General features: G+C 46.3%; 1 protein-coding gene across 5 annotated transcripts in view; it reads right to left on the bottom strand.

Moving 5' to 3' along the window:
* The window catches only part of chd7 (chromodomain helicase DNA binding protein 7), an 83,179-nt gene that overhangs the window by 50,056 nt on the left and 12,539 nt on the right, over nt 1-20,584 (bottom strand). For 4 of the 5 annotated variants that reach the window (XM_054800467.1, XM_054800505.1, XM_054800495.1 and 1 more), the window contains exons 2-5: nt 15,034-16,534; nt 14,637-14,929; nt 10,171-10,616; nt 3,837-3,987 (exon numbers count right to left, since the gene is read on the bottom strand). In XM_054800467.1, coding sequence (XP_054656442.1) covers nt 3,837-3,987; nt 10,171-10,616; nt 14,637-14,929; nt 15,034-16,423 — 2,280 coding nt within the window. In that variant the 5' untranslated portion in view covers nt 16,424-16,534. The remainder of the gene's footprint in view (nt 1-3,836; nt 3,988-10,170; nt 10,617-14,636; nt 14,930-15,033; nt 16,535-20,584) is intronic. The other variant, XM_054800486.1, reaches the window with a different exon arrangement.

Raw genomic sequence — 20,584 nt, 5'->3', positions numbered from 1 at the left:
TTGACCTGACCCTGTGTGTGAAACCTGTGGAAGAAACTGATTCTTCAATTTTTCACAAAGAGTGTGTACCCAGACTCTGGTGGAAGGTGTGTTGTGGGGACCCCGTAAATGTCCAAAATACCCTGTTTATTAACAAGGAAAAAATATTCCTGTGAAGTTTAAATTATGCTACAAGTATTGCACGATCACTACATTTCTACATATATTATATTTTCAATCTTTGTGTACTTGTTCGCAGTAGATTGGGGGCACACACTGGTGAAATGTCTTCTAAATGTTTGTTATGTGGGAAAATGTTTGCTGTGCTAGCAATGTACTTGCACCCTAAGGTGTTTAACATACTACATTTAGAAGTTGAGTGCAAGTGCAGTACTTGAGCAGAATTTTAAACTTCACAGGGATTTTGTTCTTGGTTTATCATCAATGTAGTCTGGGCCTTGACGGCGTCCCCACAACACACATTCGACAAGAATTTGACCTGACACTGTGTGTGAAAACTGTGGATGAAACTAATTCTCCAATATTTTCACAGCGTGTGTACCCAGACTCTGGTGGAAGGTGTGTTGTGGGGACCCCGTAAATGTCCAAAATACACTGATAATTAACAAGGAAAAAATATTCCTGTGAAGTTTAAATTATGCTCCAAGTATTGCACGATCACTACATTTCTACATATATTACATAGAACATCTTTGTGTACTTGTACGCAATAGATTGGGGGCACACACTGGTGAAATGTCTTCTAAACGTTTGTTATGTGGGAAAATGTTTGCTGTGCTAGCAATGTACTTGCACCCTGAGTTGTTTAACATACTACATTTAGAAGTTTAGTGCAAGTGCAGTACTTGAGCAGAATTTTAAACTTCACAGAGATTTTTTTCTTGGTTTATCATCAATGTAGTCTGGGCCTTGACGGCGTCCCCACAACACACCTTCGACAAGAGTTTGACCTGACCCTGTGTGTGAAACCTGTGGATGAAACTGATTCTCCAATATTTTCACAAAGAGTGTGTACCCAGACTCTGGTGGAAGGTGTGTTGTGGGGACCCGGTAAATGTCCAAAATACACTGATAATTAACAAGGAAAAAATATTCCTGTGAAGTTTAAATTATGCTACAAGTATTGCACGATCACTACATTTCTATATATATTACATAGAACATCTTTGTGTACTTCTTCGCAATAGATTGGGGGCACACACTGGTGAAATGTCTCCTAAACGTTTGTTATGTGGGAAAATGTTTGTTGTGATGGCAATGTACTTGCACCCTAAGGTGTTTAACATACTACATTTAGAAGTTGAGTGCAAGTGCAGTACTTGAGCAGAATTTTAAACTTTACAGGGATTTTTTTTTTTGGTTTGTCATCAATGTCGTCTGGGCCTTGACGGCGTCCCCACAACACACCTTCAACACACCGAGTGCATATATTATTCGATATATTACATTGAACCTCTTTGTGTACTTGTCTTAAACTGGCTATGACATGTAGTTTTAAACTGTTGTAAAGTTGGAGTGCATAATCTTGAGAAGTATCTATTTTTGGCCCTCATGTCTTTGTTTTTTTTAACAGTCTATCAACATACAGGAGAAGGCCAAAAACATACACACCTCTCAAGATTATGCACTCCCCTGCTGCAGCAAGCTAGCTGCACTAACTATAACTTTCCTGTAAGTTGAATGACAGTTGAACACTTATTCAGGTAATTCTAATTTGTCACACAAATGCACTTACCTTGTGTCACACAAATTCTTTACTTGTAAATTGTCACACACCTTCAATTATCCTTTTTTCTTCTTTTATAATCATTCCTTACGGGGACCAGGAAGTGGGCGGCACCCAACCATTTATGGAAAAGTGTGTGTGGAGAGCGAGTGTGTGCAGTACCAGCCACAAACTACTGGGGGAGCTTGTGGGCATGCCACACACACACACAGCCATTGAAAACCATGGGTTGTGGGCCAATGCTAAAAACCACACGGGCACCTTCAGAACAGCTTCTGGGTTAATTTAATACCATTTTCTTTATGGGGACCTGATTTTTGGTCCCCATACCGAAATCGGTCCCCATGACGTGACTGTGTAAACAGATCTTTGTCCCCACAAAGATATGATTACAAACACACACAGATATATACATACTGTATACACACATACATATACACACACACACACAGATATATACATACTGTATACACACATACATATACACACACACACACACACACACACACACAGATATATACATACACACACACACACACACACACACACACACAGATATATACATACACACACACACACACACACACACACACACACACAGATATATACATATACACACACACACACACACGCACACACACACACACACACATGCATACACACACACGCATATACACACACACGCATATATATAAACACACACACACGCATATATACACACACGCGCATATACACACACACACACACATATACACACACACACACACACGCATACACACACACACACACACACAGATATATACATATACACACATACATATATACACACACACACACACAGATATATACATACTGTATACACACATACATATATACACACACACACACACAGATATATACATACTGTATACACACATACATATATACACACACACACACACACACACACAGATATATACATACTGTATACACACATACATATATACATACACACACACACACAGATATATACATATACACACATACATATACACACACACACACACACACACACAGATATATACATACTGTATACACACATACATATACACACACACACACACACACAGATATATACATACTGTATACACACATACATATACACACACACACACACACACACAGATATATACATATACACACACACACACACACACACACACACACACACACACACACACACAGATATATACATACTGTATACACACATACATATATACACACACACACACACACACACACACACACACACAGATATATACATATACACACACACACACACAGATATATACATATACACACACACACATACATACATATTATCCACAAATGGCCAAAACATGGAACAGCGACAAACCTTCCCAGGAGTGTCCGGACAACAAAAATGACCCCAAGAGGTCACAAAAGAGGCCACAACAACATCCAAAGAAGCGCAGGCCTCACTCGCCTCAGTAAGGTCAGTGTTCATGACTCCACCATAAGAAAGACACTGGGCAAAAACAGTCCAAGACCAAAACCACTGCTGAACAAAAACATTAAGGCTCGTCTCCATTTTGCCAGAAAACATCCTGAGACCCCCAAGACACACGTCCAATTTTCCAGAAATTACAACTTTTGTTTTGTTTTGTTTTGATACTATGACATAAAAAACATTTTTCTTGAATATTTCTCCTGTATGCTAAAAAACCCCCAACATATTGACATAATGACATAATATCGTAATATTCTTGTAAAATCACAACTTGGATTACAACTTTTTTCTCTTAATATTTGGACCTAATTCTTGTCAACTTACCGCTGAAGTTTAGTTAAATTCTATTTTTAGAATGAAGATTGGGTCTTCTACCAATAAACAGCCTAATTATTGAGATTAGAAGCTCAAAAATCTTGTTTTTTTTTGTTTTTTTTTTTACAACAATGGTTGTGAATGCTGGCGTAGAAATACGCATGCATCCTCTGCATTTTAGAAAGAAAAGCTTGAGTGACAGCCAAGTTCAAGAGCTTGGCCTTCAGCAAGGTTCTTACAAGCTTCCGGATCAGCAGCGCGTCACGCTTTCCAAGAGTTTCCTACCTGCACACCATCCTCATCCTCCTCTTCCACAGGTGAGGCAGGCGGAGACTTCACCTCCGCATCTTCACTGGCCGAGCCCTGTCGCTTCCTTTTGGAGTCCTTCTTGGCAGCAACGGCGCCGTCTTCAGACTCCACCGTCTTCTTGCTACTACTAGAAACAAAGATAAACATTCAGATCATTTATTGGCAAACATTTCAAACTCCAGACAAATGATTGCTGCTTGGGACGGCTAGCTAACAAGACCGGTGTGCGCCTGTCTGTCCCAGGGCGGTCGCCATGTTTGATTTAGCCATTTAGAAATCATTAGTGTGCCTCAGGCACTGGAACACAGGGGGTTAATATGATGAAAGACGGGAGCAAGATGGAGAGATGCAAGCAGGGAGGAAGCACAAGGGGGGAGGGAGAGCAGGAGGGATGGAGGGGTGCCGCTTCCTTTAATCTCTGGCACGGAAAGAAAGAGGAGCCGGTCTGTATACAAACTATACAGGGAGTAAACGTGCACTGAAACACGTGCACACACGCAGCAACATGCACATATTGAATGTGATGGATGTCAAAGCTAAAGGCTAACATGCTTTGGTGGACATTTGCAAAACCTCCCTTCACAGACGGGACGCTTTCAGCATTCTTGCAGCCTTTCAGTCAACTTGGCCACTTGCAAAAACCACGTCAACTACATCTTCAGTAGTGGACGTGTGCAAATACAACACAGAATCCACTGATTACCTCCTCCACCAAGCGCAGCCGTTTCTGTTTGTGTTCAAAATAACTTGAAAAGTTCTGAATGGATTTGGGTGCAATGTTCAGGAATTGTGGGAAATGGGATATGAAAGAAATGATTGCATTTAGGGGGTGATGCACCGTCTGCATCCAGGAATTTTTTTAAAGGATCCTTTAACATTGCGAGATAGGACCATTTTCGCCATTTGAGCATAGACGCTATCGGTCAAAGGTTTTCCAACACTCCAATTCTGTGGAGGAAAAAGCTACATTTGAAGTCTTAAGATGGTCTGTATGTCTTGCGTTGTGAATTGCCTTTTTTCTTGGCATTTTTGTAGCAACAAATGACTTTCCCCAGTCCAAAGCTGGTGTTGACGAGGGTATAGTACCACAGCGTGTTTTTATGCTGACAGGAGGCAGTACGAACTCCACAACTTGGAACACCATTTTCATCAGTAGTAGGTGTTGGCATGCTAACATTAGCATGTTAGTATCGCTAGGTAGACACATATATAGACACTTCACAGTATCATGCTAGGTGTTAGCATGCTAATGTTAGCATTCTAACATGAGCATACTAGCATTTTTTTGCGATTTTCAGGAACATGAACTTAAGCAGACACTTAGCGCTATCATGCTAGATGTTAGCATGCTAACAATTATACTAAGATTTTTAGCATTTTCAGAGTTAGGCACTTATACCAACACTAAGCGCTATAATGCTAGGTGTTAGGATGCTAACGTTAGCATTGTTTAAGGCATTCAAACCAAATGTAGGACTAATTATGATGTGTACATCACAATATGGGAGGAATAAAGGTTTTTTTGGAGAGCTGTTGGAAACGTGAGCATTGCTCCCTTGGAGAGCAATAACGTATGTATCTGTTCTCGTGTGACTTCTGAATGACAATGTAGCGATGAGATCAAGAAAAGAGGAACTTCAGGGTCCTGTAGACATCTCAAGTGCTGTTCTTAACCCTCCCTACTTGTGACAAAGAATAACAGCCATAACAACCAGGATGACGACCTGGGTTGGTGTTTGTAAATGACTAGCCTATCATACATTAGACTACTCTGATGGCCATCGTGGTTGTTGCCCTTCTTCTACATCACAGCATGGAAGAGCATCTCTCTCGCTCTCTCTCCTGCACTGTGCCTCTTTCTACTCGTCCCTCCCGCTTGCTCACTCCCTTGCGGTCCCTGGGGCCCTTCTCCTTTCATCCTCGTGCCAAGAGCAATAACCATCTCCGTGGTAACGGCTGGTCATGTGACCTGCACCTGTTCCTCTGGCTGGCCGCCACACGCCGGAGCCATCTGCCCCCCCTCCCCCCCCCCACACACACACGCGCGCACTTCTCCACTTGGCTGCTTCTCTCCCTCCTCTGTGGCCTTGCTTCTTCAACTTCCTCAGTCATCACTCCATCTCTACACTACACTCCTCTTTCGACAACCACAACGTATCCTGTGGGCATCCACATGCAATTGTTTATGATAGTGTATATGTAGCAGAAAACACACAGGCAAAAATGACCTGCAACAGCCAAAAAGCTCACTCCATGAGGGTGTGTGTACCGTGGCTCCCCTTAAAGGAAAAGTGCACTTTTTTGGGGGAATGCTGTTCATCAGCCACAATCCTTATGTGAGACATGAGCACACGGCGTTCTCTTTTCTGTGCCTTCTGAAGATAGAAGAACAGGAAACAGGAGGCAAGTCATGAAGGCACCATTAAACACCTCCAAGAAGCTCCAGCTATGCTTCTCTATGTTTTTCCATCCATGCTGTGAGCATGTAGCAGCGGGTACACTCATGATGACATGGATATGCCAACTGTTAGGACAAGGGACATGGCGTAGTCTGGATCGTGCTGTGTTTAGGGACATGGTCGCACGGGCAACTGGGCTTTCTACAGCATCTAGTCTATGTTTTCAATAAGGTGCACTGAAGTCCACCAGAGTGAAGTGAAAGTTCGTTTCTCTACCGTGAGCCGTTTCAGAGAATTTAGCAGTACAGTCGTCCCTCGTTTATGGTGGTTGGTTGTTTCCACAGCCAAGTGTAATAAGAGAATTTCTGCAAAGTAGGATTCAATATGAATCAATGGAATATTTACTCAGAGCATAGAAAACCTGTGGATGACCCTTGATGATGATGATGATGTAAGGGCTACGCTACGTGCTCGTTCGACTGCATTTGTTTCTTTTCTTGGGAGAATGAACAGAATAAGAATTTCATTGCATAGTAGAAGTGCTGTTTTACTGTGCATGTGACAGTGCATGCAGCCAAGACACGGTGGGATATGGAGGTGGATCCAGAAGAACATGATGGATGCAGTTGCTAATGCTATGCTTCCATGAGGAATATGCAGGGCTAACATTGTGTTCCATCTTGGTCCTGATGAGACGTCTAGCGTCATTACAAGTGTTACAGCATCTGTGCATGTGCTGCTTGAGGCCACGCTTGGTGAATAAAGACCATCTTGTCATGAAGGAAGACAACCCCTGATGTGTTACACTTGGCAGGCGCGTGTTCCCAGTCCAGACCTTACCTGGCTGCTATGCTAACGTACAGCTGACACTTTGACCTACGTTGCTCTTACCGCTCACACGTGTCGGCTGGAGCAATCATGTCGGGCTTTGTACGCACATTCCACTTACGGGTTTTACAGTGGGTGCGTGGTGATCTTACTCCATCACCACAACAGCTATGTTCCGCACGCATGCACGCACGCACGCACACAGTGATTTGGGGAATGTCACAAATGGCAGGGGCCAAAAAAATGGTACGTCCGCTTGTGAGCTGAACTTAAGGAGTGCATGAAGCTGATGTGTTTCTTTGAGACGATGAGAGGGTGATGAGGGAGAAGGAGAGCTAATGGCCACCTGATGCTTTGACGAGCCACCATAGCCACGCTCAGCAACAAAGCAAGGTGCCACCATGTGTGCACTGCAAACAAATCACACACACACGGGGAAGGGCGTGGCAGCAGAGAGCTGGGTTATTTATAGATGTACTTCCTGAAAGAAGCAGACAGAGAGGCGGTGTGAGCGAGCAGGCCGGGGAGAGAGAGAGAGAGGGAGAGAGAGAGAGAGAGAGAGAGAGAGAGAGAGAGAGAGAGAGAGAGAGAGAGAGCACGAGCAAGGTCAAAAGGAGAGAGTTGAGCTGACTCGGCAAGTCAAGCACCTGATTGTCTCCGTGTCAGCCAGGAGGAAGTGTGCACACAATGACATCTTCCACCAGTATAAAAGCATCTCCTATTGCATTCCAATGTAACTCCAATCACGGAGTATGAAGCACTGCTCGGAAGGCAAAGGACTGTGGGATTTACATTTGTGGGCTGACAAGGAAGCTCATATTCTGAACCACTTCAAGGAGAAGAGCACTTTCTTTTCAACGTCATCTGCTACAGAGCACCGCGGCCATCTTGTTCTCGTGTGTTCCACAGCGGAGCAAAACACGAGCATCTTCATCACACACACACACACACACACACACACACACACACACACACACACACACACACACGAATGGAGAGGTGAGGGTGTGCAGGGACACGGCGGGACACAGCCATTTGTCACGTCTGATTATTTGGAGGAGGCATTTTTATGATGCAAATTACTCTAACATGTTGGGACGCCAAACTCTTTACTTAAATGACACAGAAACTAAGAGGAAGGGAAATCCCACCAGAACTGGGGGTAAGTCACTGTTGCTGTAGTCCGCTGCTGATGGGGGGTGCAACTATCCCTTTAACCATGAGTGGAACTTCTATCCTGGCTGCACTGATGTGACGTAGCAGCACAGATAGGAGCTAACGCTACTTCCATCCACAGCAGCAGCATAGAAAGCAGGTGTCTGTTCGCTATTACTCATCATGGCAGACTTCCTGAACACTACTTTTGGACAAATGAGGCTCCAGAACCTTATCTTTCTTAGCCTGAATACACGGAGCATGAGCTCTGCTAGCAGGTGGGGGGCAAGACATTACACCGGCATGACTCGGTGGTGTAAATGTAGAGCTTGCCAAGCCATTCCGAGCGAAACGGAGTGTTGGCACTGCACCGAGTGGCTTGCAGTGTTAGCGTGGATGGCAAGGCTCAGTGTGTATGGCGAGGAGGACACTGCTCCAAGAGACTGCATCACAACCAAGGAAGAATTGTTAGAGAGAAAGATGGGTAGGACTCATGTTTCACACCAGGATTGTGGATGATGGGCAACATTCAAAGGGAAAAAGTGGACTTTTTCTTGAAAGGAATGTGAACTTCATGGGTTTTGAAATAGTTGAAAGTGTTCAATGAGGTTTACCTTCCAAGAGAAATAGTAAGCCCCTGTGAAACTATGAAGAGCGTGCATCTACTGGATTTCATGGTGTTGGAGGAGGAAGAGAAAGAAAGACAACATGAAAGGTTGTATTGCTCCACCATTTTAGAGTAGCAGTGACTGGCCGGCAGCCATTATGATGCTAAATGAACCTGGGGGCTGCAGGCCACCACTCAAGATGGAGGAAAGCCTGAAAACAGATAACAGCTAGTTTACCAACGTGCACGCACACACACGACTCCCCCCACCCCCACCAAGTTGTGGCTGTGGAGTGGTCAGCAGCATGGCCGTCATTATCATTAGACGCCATTTTCTGCCACAAAGGGGGAAAAAACCCTCCCCCAATGCACACATACAACAACGCCTGCTCTTCATTGCCTCCCAAACGTTAAACGTTCCCCACCCCCGTCTCTTTCCCAGTGGTCAATGTATGTATGCATGCATACAAACACACCCCCACCCCCAGCACTGACCCCTTTGGCCCTCCCTCTTCCTCTGGATAAAAGGGCCCAAGAAACAAGAAGGGGGGTGGGTAGAGACAGGGGGCTGGTAAAGGAGGGAGCGAAAGATGGGGGCCATCCTGACACATTCCTCTGTCCGATCCAGTTTCCACCTTCACAATGAAAGCAGCTCAGACTCGCACACAAATCCTCCCATCCTGCCTTTGCCCATGTCCTCTGACTCAGGAGGAAGTGCACACGCCATCTTATGATACTGCGCTGCCCTTGGTGTCCTGATCCCATATATCACATATCACTCTGATATTAAAAAGAAACACCAGCCTGCATCTACAATCACAAAAACAGCAAGGAATAGGATGGATGTTGGCCATGTGGCAATACGTCTGAAAAAGACAAACTTGTCATGCACATGCCTAGCTGCCACTACATTGTATATAAAAGGTATAGCCCACATGCTATGCTAGGCTACTACATTGTGTTTAAAAGTATAGGTATAGCCCACATGCTACGCTATGCTAGGCTATGGCACTTCATTGTGTATAAAAGTATAGCCCACATGATATGCTATGCTAGGCTATGGCACTTCATTGTGTATAAAAGTATAGCCCACATGATATGCTATGCTAGGCTATGGCACTTCATTGTGTATAAAAGTATAGCCCACATGCATGAAGTAGTAAATGGGTGAGCTTTTAACTTACCTACTGTTGCTGACTGGTAATATTACTTGATCAAGCCTTTTGTAACACAGTACACTGCATAATATCGTATGGGAAGGCCAAGTGATGAGAGAAACAGTACAGCATACAGTGTATTGTACATACTAATGACTTCCTACCTGGATTTTTTGGGGGTCTTGGCCTTGGGTGTGGGGTTCTTGACTTTTTTCTCCTTAGGCTCTTTGGGAGTCTTAGGGTTCTTGGGTGTTTTAGGCGTCCTGGGGGTCTTGGGCTCACTGCCCTCTGCCTTCTCCTTTGGTTTCTTTTTGCGTTTTTTCTTCTCCTCAGCAGGTGGGGAACCCCCGTCTCCAGTTCCCACGCCAATGCCCTGCTCACACCCCAGGACGGGAAGTTCCGACTTGACGTCGTCGTCTCCCGTTGTCGTGTTCTTCTTCCCCTCTTCTACATCCTCTGCTTTTGTTTTCCTTTTCTTCTTCTTTTTTGGTTTACTTTCCTTGCCATCGGGCTGCTCCGTGCTGATAGGCTGATTGGAGTCGCCGGTACCGCCAGTGGATCTGTCAGCAGCCACCATCACGGTGTCGGCAGATGCGTCCGAGGGGGAATGCTGAGGGGAGAGGGAGGTAGATGACGTTAATGTCAAGCAGCTTGAATATTCATTCCAGTTCAGGGATGCAGAAGGCAACATGCCACCATGACATGCATGGCTATTTTAGCATCATATAGAGCAGGGGTGCCCACGAGGTGCCCGCAAGCCTGCTTTTCATTCAGGTTTGCAGTTAATAATGTGGGAACACTAGAAAGAAAAGTATTGTGAAACACAAAATGTGTCTTGTGGATACCAGCATTTTGTGAATGTTTTGGTAAAACAAGCACATTTGATCTGTTTGGGCTGAAATAAGCTAGGAAAATCATTTCTACAAAAATGAGTAGCTTGTGGCCATTTTCATTTAGTAAAAGTAGCTCTCACAAGACAACGTTGGTGGCCCCTGCTGTTGAGGATCTGCCACCACAAGCCAGTGGCCGCCAGGCGTGTTGGAACGTCTCAGCTTTTATTTGCACGGATTCACATCAGGATGAGATACAAACTTTGGTTTTTCATGTTCTGGAAGATGTGACCAATGTTTACGCTCAGTTTCAGACCGGATATGCTTGGCCTTTGCAGACTGCATTTAGAGGTGAAAGCGACATGAAAAGCAGAAGGTTGCCTGTGGGTGAATGAGAGAGAAGATGGAGAAGCCATCAGAAGCGTTGCTCCTACTCCACCCAAAGGAACACATCAGATGATGACAGGATCATGAATTATTGGAAAACATCTGATGGAGACGCAGAGGCTACGTTCACACTGCAGGGTATGACGGCCAATTTTCATTTTTTGTTCAAATACCATTTTATTTTTGACCCTAACCCTATTTCATATGACTAAAAAAGTAAAAAATAAAAATGAGACTTGTTCATGTGACGGAAAAGCGTTTGTGTGTTTGCAAAAGTACAGACTGCTGCAGTGCGTCTCTCGTGATGTGCGATACTACTGAGTTTTGATTCCATACTGGGGGATTATTATAACACCGGGGTGTGAGCAGCACCCCGGTGTTATAATAACCCCCAAGCACCAACATTTTTGCCTTAGTAAACAAACTGGCTGACATGTCATTTTTCCTTTTTTGTGCTTCTGCAATTTCGATCCTCTCCTCCTCATCCTGGTCCTTCTCGGAAACTGGTTACCAGCTGTTGAGAGCCTCTCCAGCTGCCGCTATGCCTCCTCCCTCTCTTCCAACGCTCCCCCTCTCTCTCTCTCTCTCCAGCTGCTCAGGGTCCCAGTAGCAGATGGGGAATCAGGCATCATGACACGAATAAATTAGCTCCACACTTCAAAAAGCCAGAGTGAGGAAGTGTGCTTTTGTGTGTCAGGCTAGCAGGAGGGAGCGGAGGCCTGTTTGTTTGTGGAAGCTTTCACTTCTACTCCTCAAGCGCTAAACGCAGGTGAACAGGTGAACACCACGAAGCTATTACATTTAAGCTAGCACTGTTCTTATGGCACAAACTTTGACCCCCTGATACGAAAACCCACTGCAAATCACCATTTAGTACAGGGACGTTTGCACTTCTCATACCTGCATTTCAATACCTGCCAATACCGATACAATGCTGATACCAGAGCTCTGCTTGCTTTAACACGTAGCCGCGCTCAGCCTGACACCTTCACAGCTCCACAGACACACCTTCTGGGTCGCTACGTTGCCACTGTTGTTGAGATAGCTTTGTTTGCTGATACTCTTTTGGCTACGTCGGAAATCTCCACACATGGTATCAGCAATTTCTGATAAGTAAATTACACTGGTACCGGAACCGTATACTGACACTGGATCAGATCAGCCCCATCCCTAATTTGTTTCACACCCACATGTCTGGTGTAAAACCATGACCGCCATCAACCAAAACGTCCATAGATGTGCACGGAGGGAACAACTAGGATGTCTTTACATGTATGCTCCCATGTCTTCAAAAAGCATTTACAGGAGAAGCCCATAGGGGTGCCACACCATGACAGTCGCATGTGCACCCACACGTACACCAGCAGTACGTGGGGGGGGGGATCTATCACTCCCAAGTCACACCCATGCACTGCAAGGTCACACGTGTCTGACACATGTAAACAGTGCCACCAAGACAAAATGGGGGGAAAGAGGGACAGAGATAGGGAAAAGAGAAAGGCCATTAAATCGATCACATCCTTGAAATCCTCCAGAATTTTTCCAGGACTTTTTCCAGCCACTGCAGAGGGAAGTTACCAAGGTCATACACCAACACTCACGACAGACCAATGCCTCTCATGGGCCAGTCATCACAACACTTTACCTTACAGCTGCTAGTTTTGTCTAAGGGGTGAAGTCCTCAAAGTCACTACATCTAGTGACAAAGTTCTACACGGAATTTACTGGCGCCGTCACGAGGAGCGATACCATGACAGACATGCATGCTCAGAACTTTTAACCCCTTTGCATTCCCCCAAAAGGCAGGGAGGGATGAACCATTTTCCAGGATAACATTACAGTTTCCAGGACACTTGTTATTTTCCTGTCGGTTTTCCATGACAGAAAAGTGCTGCTGCACTGAAGGATTCATAGGAACACGGTAAGGGAAGGTTGCATGGTAAAACAAAGCATTTCCTAGAAGCTGCAGGGACAGGGCGAGTGAGAAGGTTGCTGACAGCATTCATGACCGGGGGAGGGGCGAGACAGGCGTGTTATACGTCAGCTGGAGCGCCGCACGCAACGCTGCGTGTGTGCGTGCACGTGCATGTGTGATGTAGAATAAAGGTCACAGCACACAGAGCGGTGACCTTGAGTGGCGGATGGAAGCACACGTGTGTGTGTGTGTGTGTGTGTGTGTGTAATAACCATGCTTAGTGAACAGATGGAGCTTAGGATAGGAGACATGCAGTCATCACGACTGACTGACCAGTGTAGGTTTGCGTGCATGAGGGAGTGCGTCTACGTGCTGGTCTGCCTGTCAAACAAGCTCATCATAAGAGCTGTGCACAACTACTATAAAAGGATTCCACCAGATAGGCTATCCTCTCACCCCAGGCACATTCGCCGTCTCAATCCAGACCACACCGTTGGTGTGTATGGGAGTGTTGATGGGGGCTGCGGGGCCTGCAGGCAGCAATACTTAGGATGGCGCATGCAGCAGGGACCAGGCGAGAAGCGGTGCTCACCAGTCAACCTGGCATCTAGGTCAGGAGCGCCGGATAAATTGAGTGTGACAACTGAAATGTCAAGCACCAAACATAGGCCATGAGGGCTAGAGGTAGGGTGGGTGATGGTAAGGGAGGAAGCGGGAGGCGGCGTGAATGAGAATGCAGAGGGAAGGGGATTGGATGCGTGCTGGTGAGTGGGCGCGTGCACGTGAAACCACAGGACTGCTATTGTGTGAATGGGTCAGCGGAGAAAGGAGGCTTTGAGCTACTAAACAAGCTACTGGAGGCAGAGGGCATGAGGCGCCAGCAGACACCACAAACACGGGACGTCACCGGTGGAAATAGATAGCAACCGTATTCCCATCACACCCGCCAGGCATTTACTACTTCGCCATGGGGCCCGGATGCGCTCTTTTGGGGTCCCACGTCGTCCCCATCAACTCATTTTTCCTCCTGTCGTGTCTCTCTGAACATCTGGCTACATACATTCAAGAGAAGATGACATCAATAAGACCGGGAAAGGGACATGGAGAGAGAGCGGAAAGAGAGGAGACAGGGAGGGGGCAGAGACAGGAAGGGAGGTTTCCTCTAGAGACGGGGGGGGCTGAAGTGGGAGATTATGCTGGTGGCGCCTCTAGGCGTGTGTGGTAGTTTGTGTGGGTGTTGCATACCCATCTCAGGAAACAAACAGCTGCAGAAATCCATATCTCCCAACACACGCTAGCAGAACCACACACGTGGTCCAAAGCACACGCTAATGTGAGCAAACACACACTGGGCCCCACCATATGCTGCAGTCTTCTCAAATGTCATGGACACAAACACTGCACACTTCCTTTGCACTCCAAACATACAACGACCCCGCCCACGTGAAAAACAAACATTGACGTTATGGAAATGGGCATGGCTTTCATGGACACTCACCTGCATATGAGGCACTTTCTGTGGGGTGCTGGGGGGTGAGGAGAGCTGTTGGGTGGCAGACGGCGGCGGTGCCCACTGGTGGGAGGCCTGGTTGGGGGCAGGGGGCGTGCTTTGTAAGGGGTGGGGGGACAGGTGAGTGTGCTGGCTCATGGGAAGTGCTCCACGCTGGCTGACAGATGGACCCTGGAAAGCCATGGGAGAAGGCTGCACGGGCTGGCCGCTTCTAGAGGCTTGCTGCTGGGAATGAAGAAGATGCGGATCCCCGCCCTGGCCGACAGGGGCTTCATGGGGCCCTGTAAGCAGAGGTGGGAGAATCGTTAAGTTCATTGTTAGCGGAGCATGCAGCTTAGTTAGACAAATAAGCAGCTAACCAAAAGTAAATCAATACTTGGTTTACCTTGTTGTGGCCGATTTGGGCCCATATGGGGACCACGTTGGGGCCCCAGGCCGGGATACATCTGTCCGGCATTGGGTATGCTGTGGGTCTGCTGGTGTTGGGCATGTGGAGCAGACAGTGAGGTTTGGGGGGGTCTCTGAGGATGTGAGTTAGTAGACTGCAGGGCTGCATACCCTGTGACCTCCGTTAAGCCTGCACTAGGAGGCCTGCCGTGTTGGGGTGGAGGCGTGGGGGTTCCCAAAACCCGCATGGGGGACAGTGGTGAGGGGGAGGGGTAGGTTCCCTGAGCTGGGGGTGCGAGCTGGGACTGGGACTGATTTGGGGGCTGGGAGTGGCTAAGTGGGTGCATAGGCTGGCTCTGCTGCCCTGCTGCCTGCATGGGGACAGAATGTGTCTGGTGAGGCGGTCCAGGTGGGTATCGCTGCCCCTGTTGCCCAGAAGCTGGGCCTGATCCCTGGTTAAACCTTTGGCCAAGTTGTCCCGGTCCTATTGGAGGGCTGGTGTTGCTAGTGACATTAGCACTGGCACCCTGGCCAATGCCAGACCCCATGGCGCCATACTGGGGCTGATAGCCAGGGTACTGGGCACCCCCAAACCCACCCATTCCTTGCGGATGTTGGTGAGCGTGTGGAGGCTGTCGGGAGGGAGAATGTGGGTATCTCGGTGTGTGACTCATGTTGGGGTAACCCTGGCTTTGTGGCTGAGGGTGTCTCATTTGACCCCCCACCATTCCAACATGTCCCATGTAGTGAGACGGGTCCTGCGTAGGAGGGGCTGCCAGACTCTGTGTAGGGTAGCGTTGGCCGATGCGCGCTGCGTTGGATGTGGGTTGGCCTTGCATCCTGCCATAGTTGCTTTGAGACATTTGGAAAGTGCCCATCTGGTTGGGGCCACTCCCTGCTTGTGTGGCAGCCTGTTGATATGCTGATCTGCTTTGGTGCTGCTGGCCCCAAACACCACCCCCCGATGCTGCTCCTCCTGCATCACTGGGATACCCATGATGGGTGTTACTAGTGTTAGCAGGGTTATTATGGTAGTGGGAAGCCATGCCATTCATGGTTGCATTAATATTTGGTGGCCCCTGGCTAGGACCATTCTGAGCCACCATTCTCCCTGCAGGAGCACTGGCCTGATCGTAGCCCGCGTACGTGCTGTGCTCGTACATTTGGCCCAATTTGGGCTGCGTGCTCCCAGAACCAAGGAGCATGCTCTGGTGGTAACCCCGGTTTCCCTGGTGTTCGTGGTTGAGAGGGGGATTCGTCGGCTGGGCTAGAGCGTTGGATTGGCCAGGGGCAGGCTGTTGAGGAAAACAGTCTCCTAAACCATCTAATCCATCCGAGAACAGCCCCGCATCGTCCCCAAATAAACTCAACATCCCTGGGTCCGCCATGTTTGGCGGGGGCACCAACGAAGGGGGAGTGGGTGGAAGGAGTTCTCTGGTGCCGCAACGAGTTCGACAGCTAGCTGCTATCTTGCTATTCCATGGTCCTCTTTAAGATTCCTACAGAGAGAGATGGGTGGAAAAAGGACAACATTGAGGGGAGGGAACCAGCAACAAGCCCTAGCGTACATTTAGACAGAATACGTACGCATCAGCACAGTTAACAAAAAGTACTTTTCAGTCTTACAACTCTAATGACATGAATACTCACACATGAAGTTGTGGGTGATGAGTGAGTGTGCCGTAGGATTGGACTTTTGGACTATTTGGAGTCTTTGTATTCATTTCTATTATCTAACCTGCCGGCTCTTGTTAACAATGCGAGTGATCACATTGCAGTCATTCCAGGACTCGGTTACGTTGCGTCCAATCGTGCCAAAGGAGGGGAGTGTGCCCAACTCAGACATCAGAGCACCCATAACCAGGTGACAAGACAACCGTTACAAACAAGAATTAGGAACTGGGTTTGTCTGTACACACGGAAACGTTTTCACGTCGAAAAACTCAGGCTACCCTTAACGATTATTTTAAGAGGCGATTCATCGGTTAATTGATGACCATTTCAATTAATTGATGAATCGGATTGAAAAAAAACACATTTTTAATTTGACACCAGGTTGCCGCTTGAATATTCTGTTCAAATAATGTTAAATCCGAAAAAATCGAAATGTTTGTCAAATAGCTTCAGTAAAACAACACGTGTACACATAAATACAATCATCATCATGTCCTCAGTGGATGAAGGTGAGGCTTTGGGGTAATGGGATAGACCAAAAACCTACACTTGGTGGTTGGACTGCATAATACCAGCAAAGAGGGAAAGGCTTCTTGAGACGTCATCTGTACTTCTGTGAAGAAGGTGTCGGACGTTTCGCTCCTCATCCAAAGAGCTTCGTCAGCGAACTAACAAGTGCTGGTAGCCTAGGCCTTAAATACAGTAAGAGTGGGCGGAATTGGTGTGCCAACACCCTCCTTCTATTGGTTCCTTACACTAAGACTGGGAGGATAGTGGTGACGAAGCTCTTCGGATGAGGAGCGAAACGTCCGACACCTTCTTCACAGAAGTACAGATGACGTCTAAGAAGCCTTTCCCTCGATGGACAACTCCTGTACGACTGAGAGGCGACACAGACATACCAGCAAAGAGGCAAAAATGCCCATCACAGTTTTCCAAAGTCAAAGCTGATGTGGGGGAATATCGTGTTTTGGCTCCAGCACAAAGATACTGTAGTAATACCACATTTGAGAGGATATTTACAGATATTGAAATAGAAAACCATGAATCCACTGCCAAAATAGTTGGATTCATTGTTGCAGCTCTAGTCCAAACGACAACGTATTTTATCGTTTCAGCCTTTCATCCACATGTGTCCTGCGTGCCCTGAAACGCTATTTAAAAAATAAAAATAAAATAAAATGCTTTCCAAGTGGGAAATTGTGAAAACGCAGACATATCTGAATATTTGGCCTGGCACGACTCACCGCAGTCGGCATTCTTCTGATATTTTGTGGTCTTATTCTCCAAAATTACTGGCTGAAGTAATTCTACTTTGTCTCAAGTCTAGATGAGTCTTGGAAAGCGGAAGACGACGGACTTATGCACATGTTCTTTCTTCTACAGTTTTCTGTGTCACGTGTGTTTGTTTACTGCGCCACACGTAGGAGTGCCTTGTGTATTACATGCTTTTCACCCAGTCATCTGGATGCAGGTGTTTACTAATCCAGTGCAATGTGGACCTGAATTTTTTCAACCCAGCAAAAAAATAAATAAAAAATGAAAGCCTAGGAACATTTCCGTGTGAACAGGGCCCCAATACCATCCCTAAAACATCTCCCTTTCATCTCCAACGTAGCCAAGGAGCCATCTTGTGAGACTTCCACCACCATTTCACTCTTTCTGGCAGAGCTCACACCTACACGTGCACACTTGGCATTGAAGGCCAGCTGTCACTGTGGATAGAATTAGGTGAACGGTCAGTGTGCCGCATTAGATGCCAAATCTCATCAAAGGATGAGCGTTGGGCACACCTCACCCACCATGGTGATGCACATGCGGTGAGTTAAGGGTGGTACAACGCCACACTCAGCTGACCGATTTGGTCTCCACATTCACGCACATTTGGTAGAGGTGGGATCACAGTATACATTTCAGTATCTCCCACAGTGGGCCATTTGTGGTGCTGGAAATGGGGTTCACATGCGCTCATCCAAGTTGCATTATTCACACCATCCAGGGTTTTGCGAGTGCGATAACCTCCCGCAACTTCCTTGCACATTTTGGCCAACTGTCATCACTTTATCCTCGAGTAACGCTCAAACCCACACATCACCCATCTAACCAATTAATGGCAAAATAGTAGAAATGATAGTCTCATTTCTCTAGGCAAGTCCCTTGTTTAGTCATCCTCAGCATGTGAAGGTCTTTTAGTCTTACAGGTGTATTTTGGTATGAATAAAACCTATTTTTGTGTCTGTGTAGGCTCTCAGTCGTACAGGAGTTGTCCATCGAGGGAAAGGCTTCTTGAGACGTCATCTGTACTTCTGTGAAGAAGGTGTCGGATGTTTCGCTCCTCATCCGAAGAGCTTCGTCAGCGAACTAACAAGTGCTGGTAGCCTAGGCCTTAAATACAGTAAGAGTGGGCGGAATTGGTGTGCCAACACCCTCCTCCTATTTGTTCCTTACACATCCATGAGTTGTGGTCTAATCCTACCATTAGCACCTCCGATCAAAGGGAAGTGTAGCTCCCTGTAGTTGGGTATGAACGACTCTGATACTGGCTCGTTAGCATCTATTGTTCTGGCTCGGCCCTGGCTCCACCTCATTTGCAAGACTAAGAGCTGTGGGTTTTGGTCTCAGTAACCTGCTGAACACAGGGTCCAAATTAAACCTCAAACCACCATTCCGATTCAATGATGGGTTCTGTTGTTTGACAAAAATAGCTTCCAAAATCTTTACCTCGCTGTCCTCAAAAGAGTGATTGGTAGCTTTAAGGTGTAGATGTACTGCTGATTGAGGACCACTAGAATTGTCCCTGAGATGTTGATAAAGCCTTTTTTGGAGCATTTGCTTAGTTTCCCCAATGTAGTGCTCTTTGCATTCCTCATCTTTACAGTGGATGGAATAGACCACATTGCTCTGTTTTTGGTTTGGAGCCTTGTCTTTAGGATGTACTTATTTTTGTCTCAGGGTATTTCCTGGTTTGAAATAGGTAGGAATTTTGTGTTGCCATAAGATGCTCTGCAGGTTTCGGAGACCCCAGCTACATAAGGGACAACCACTCCTCTCCTTTTTGCTTCTGTGGGCTTTTGGGTTTCTTTCCCTACTCTCTTCTTTTGACATTCACTCTTTTGAGGACAGCGAGGTAAAGATTTTGGCCAAAGAAAACAGATGGTTTGAAAGAGGAGTAAAGGAAGCTATTTTTGTCAAACAACAGAACCCATCATTGAATCGGAATGGTGGTTTGAGGTTTAATTTGGACCCTGTGTTCAGCAGGTTACTGAGACCAAAACCCACAGCTCTTAGTCTTGCAAATGAGGTGGAGCCAGGGCCGAGCCAGAACAATAGATGCTAACGAGCCAGTATCAGAGTCGTACCTCTCGTTGACATTTATCCGAACCAAATAAATTCTAGCGTGTTCGTTGATAAATTGCTCCGTATTTAACCCGGAAGCGATCGGCGTATCCCTCATAGGAGGTCAAAGTTCGCCATGTAATTTTTGTTTTTAGCATGATAATTGAAGAACCACTCACTCAGTGCATTTCACTGAATCCTGGCTCATGTTGCCACAGTGCTGCAATGATTAGCTTGTATTGTGGAGTTGATAGGTCAAAGTTGATGTCATTACAGTCTTAAGAACGGCTGATGGGATTTGTAGTCTTTGTAGTGATACAACAATGGCATGGTAAGGACTGAAGGTCCATTTTTCTTTGCCATCTTTTCAGAGCTTTAACTCAAGATCTAGATTTGTCACTTGTTTTTATTTACTTTATGATACTCTCTCAAATGTAAGTTACTTTTCTAACAAAAGTCAAATCTATACAGAGATAACAGCATAAAGTCTACACTGAGTTATGTGCTTTACATTTAAGAAAGAGTGAACTTGGGAGGGT

Source organism: Dunckerocampus dactyliophorus, chromosome 2, assembly GCF_027744805.1.
Source record: "Dunckerocampus dactyliophorus isolate RoL2022-P2 chromosome 2, RoL_Ddac_1.1, whole genome shotgun sequence".
NCBI lineage: Eukaryota > Metazoa > Chordata > Actinopteri > Syngnathiformes > Syngnathidae > Dunckerocampus > Dunckerocampus dactyliophorus.
Note: the sequence above shows the minus strand (reverse complement) of the source record. Positions and strands in the feature narration are given on the sequence as shown.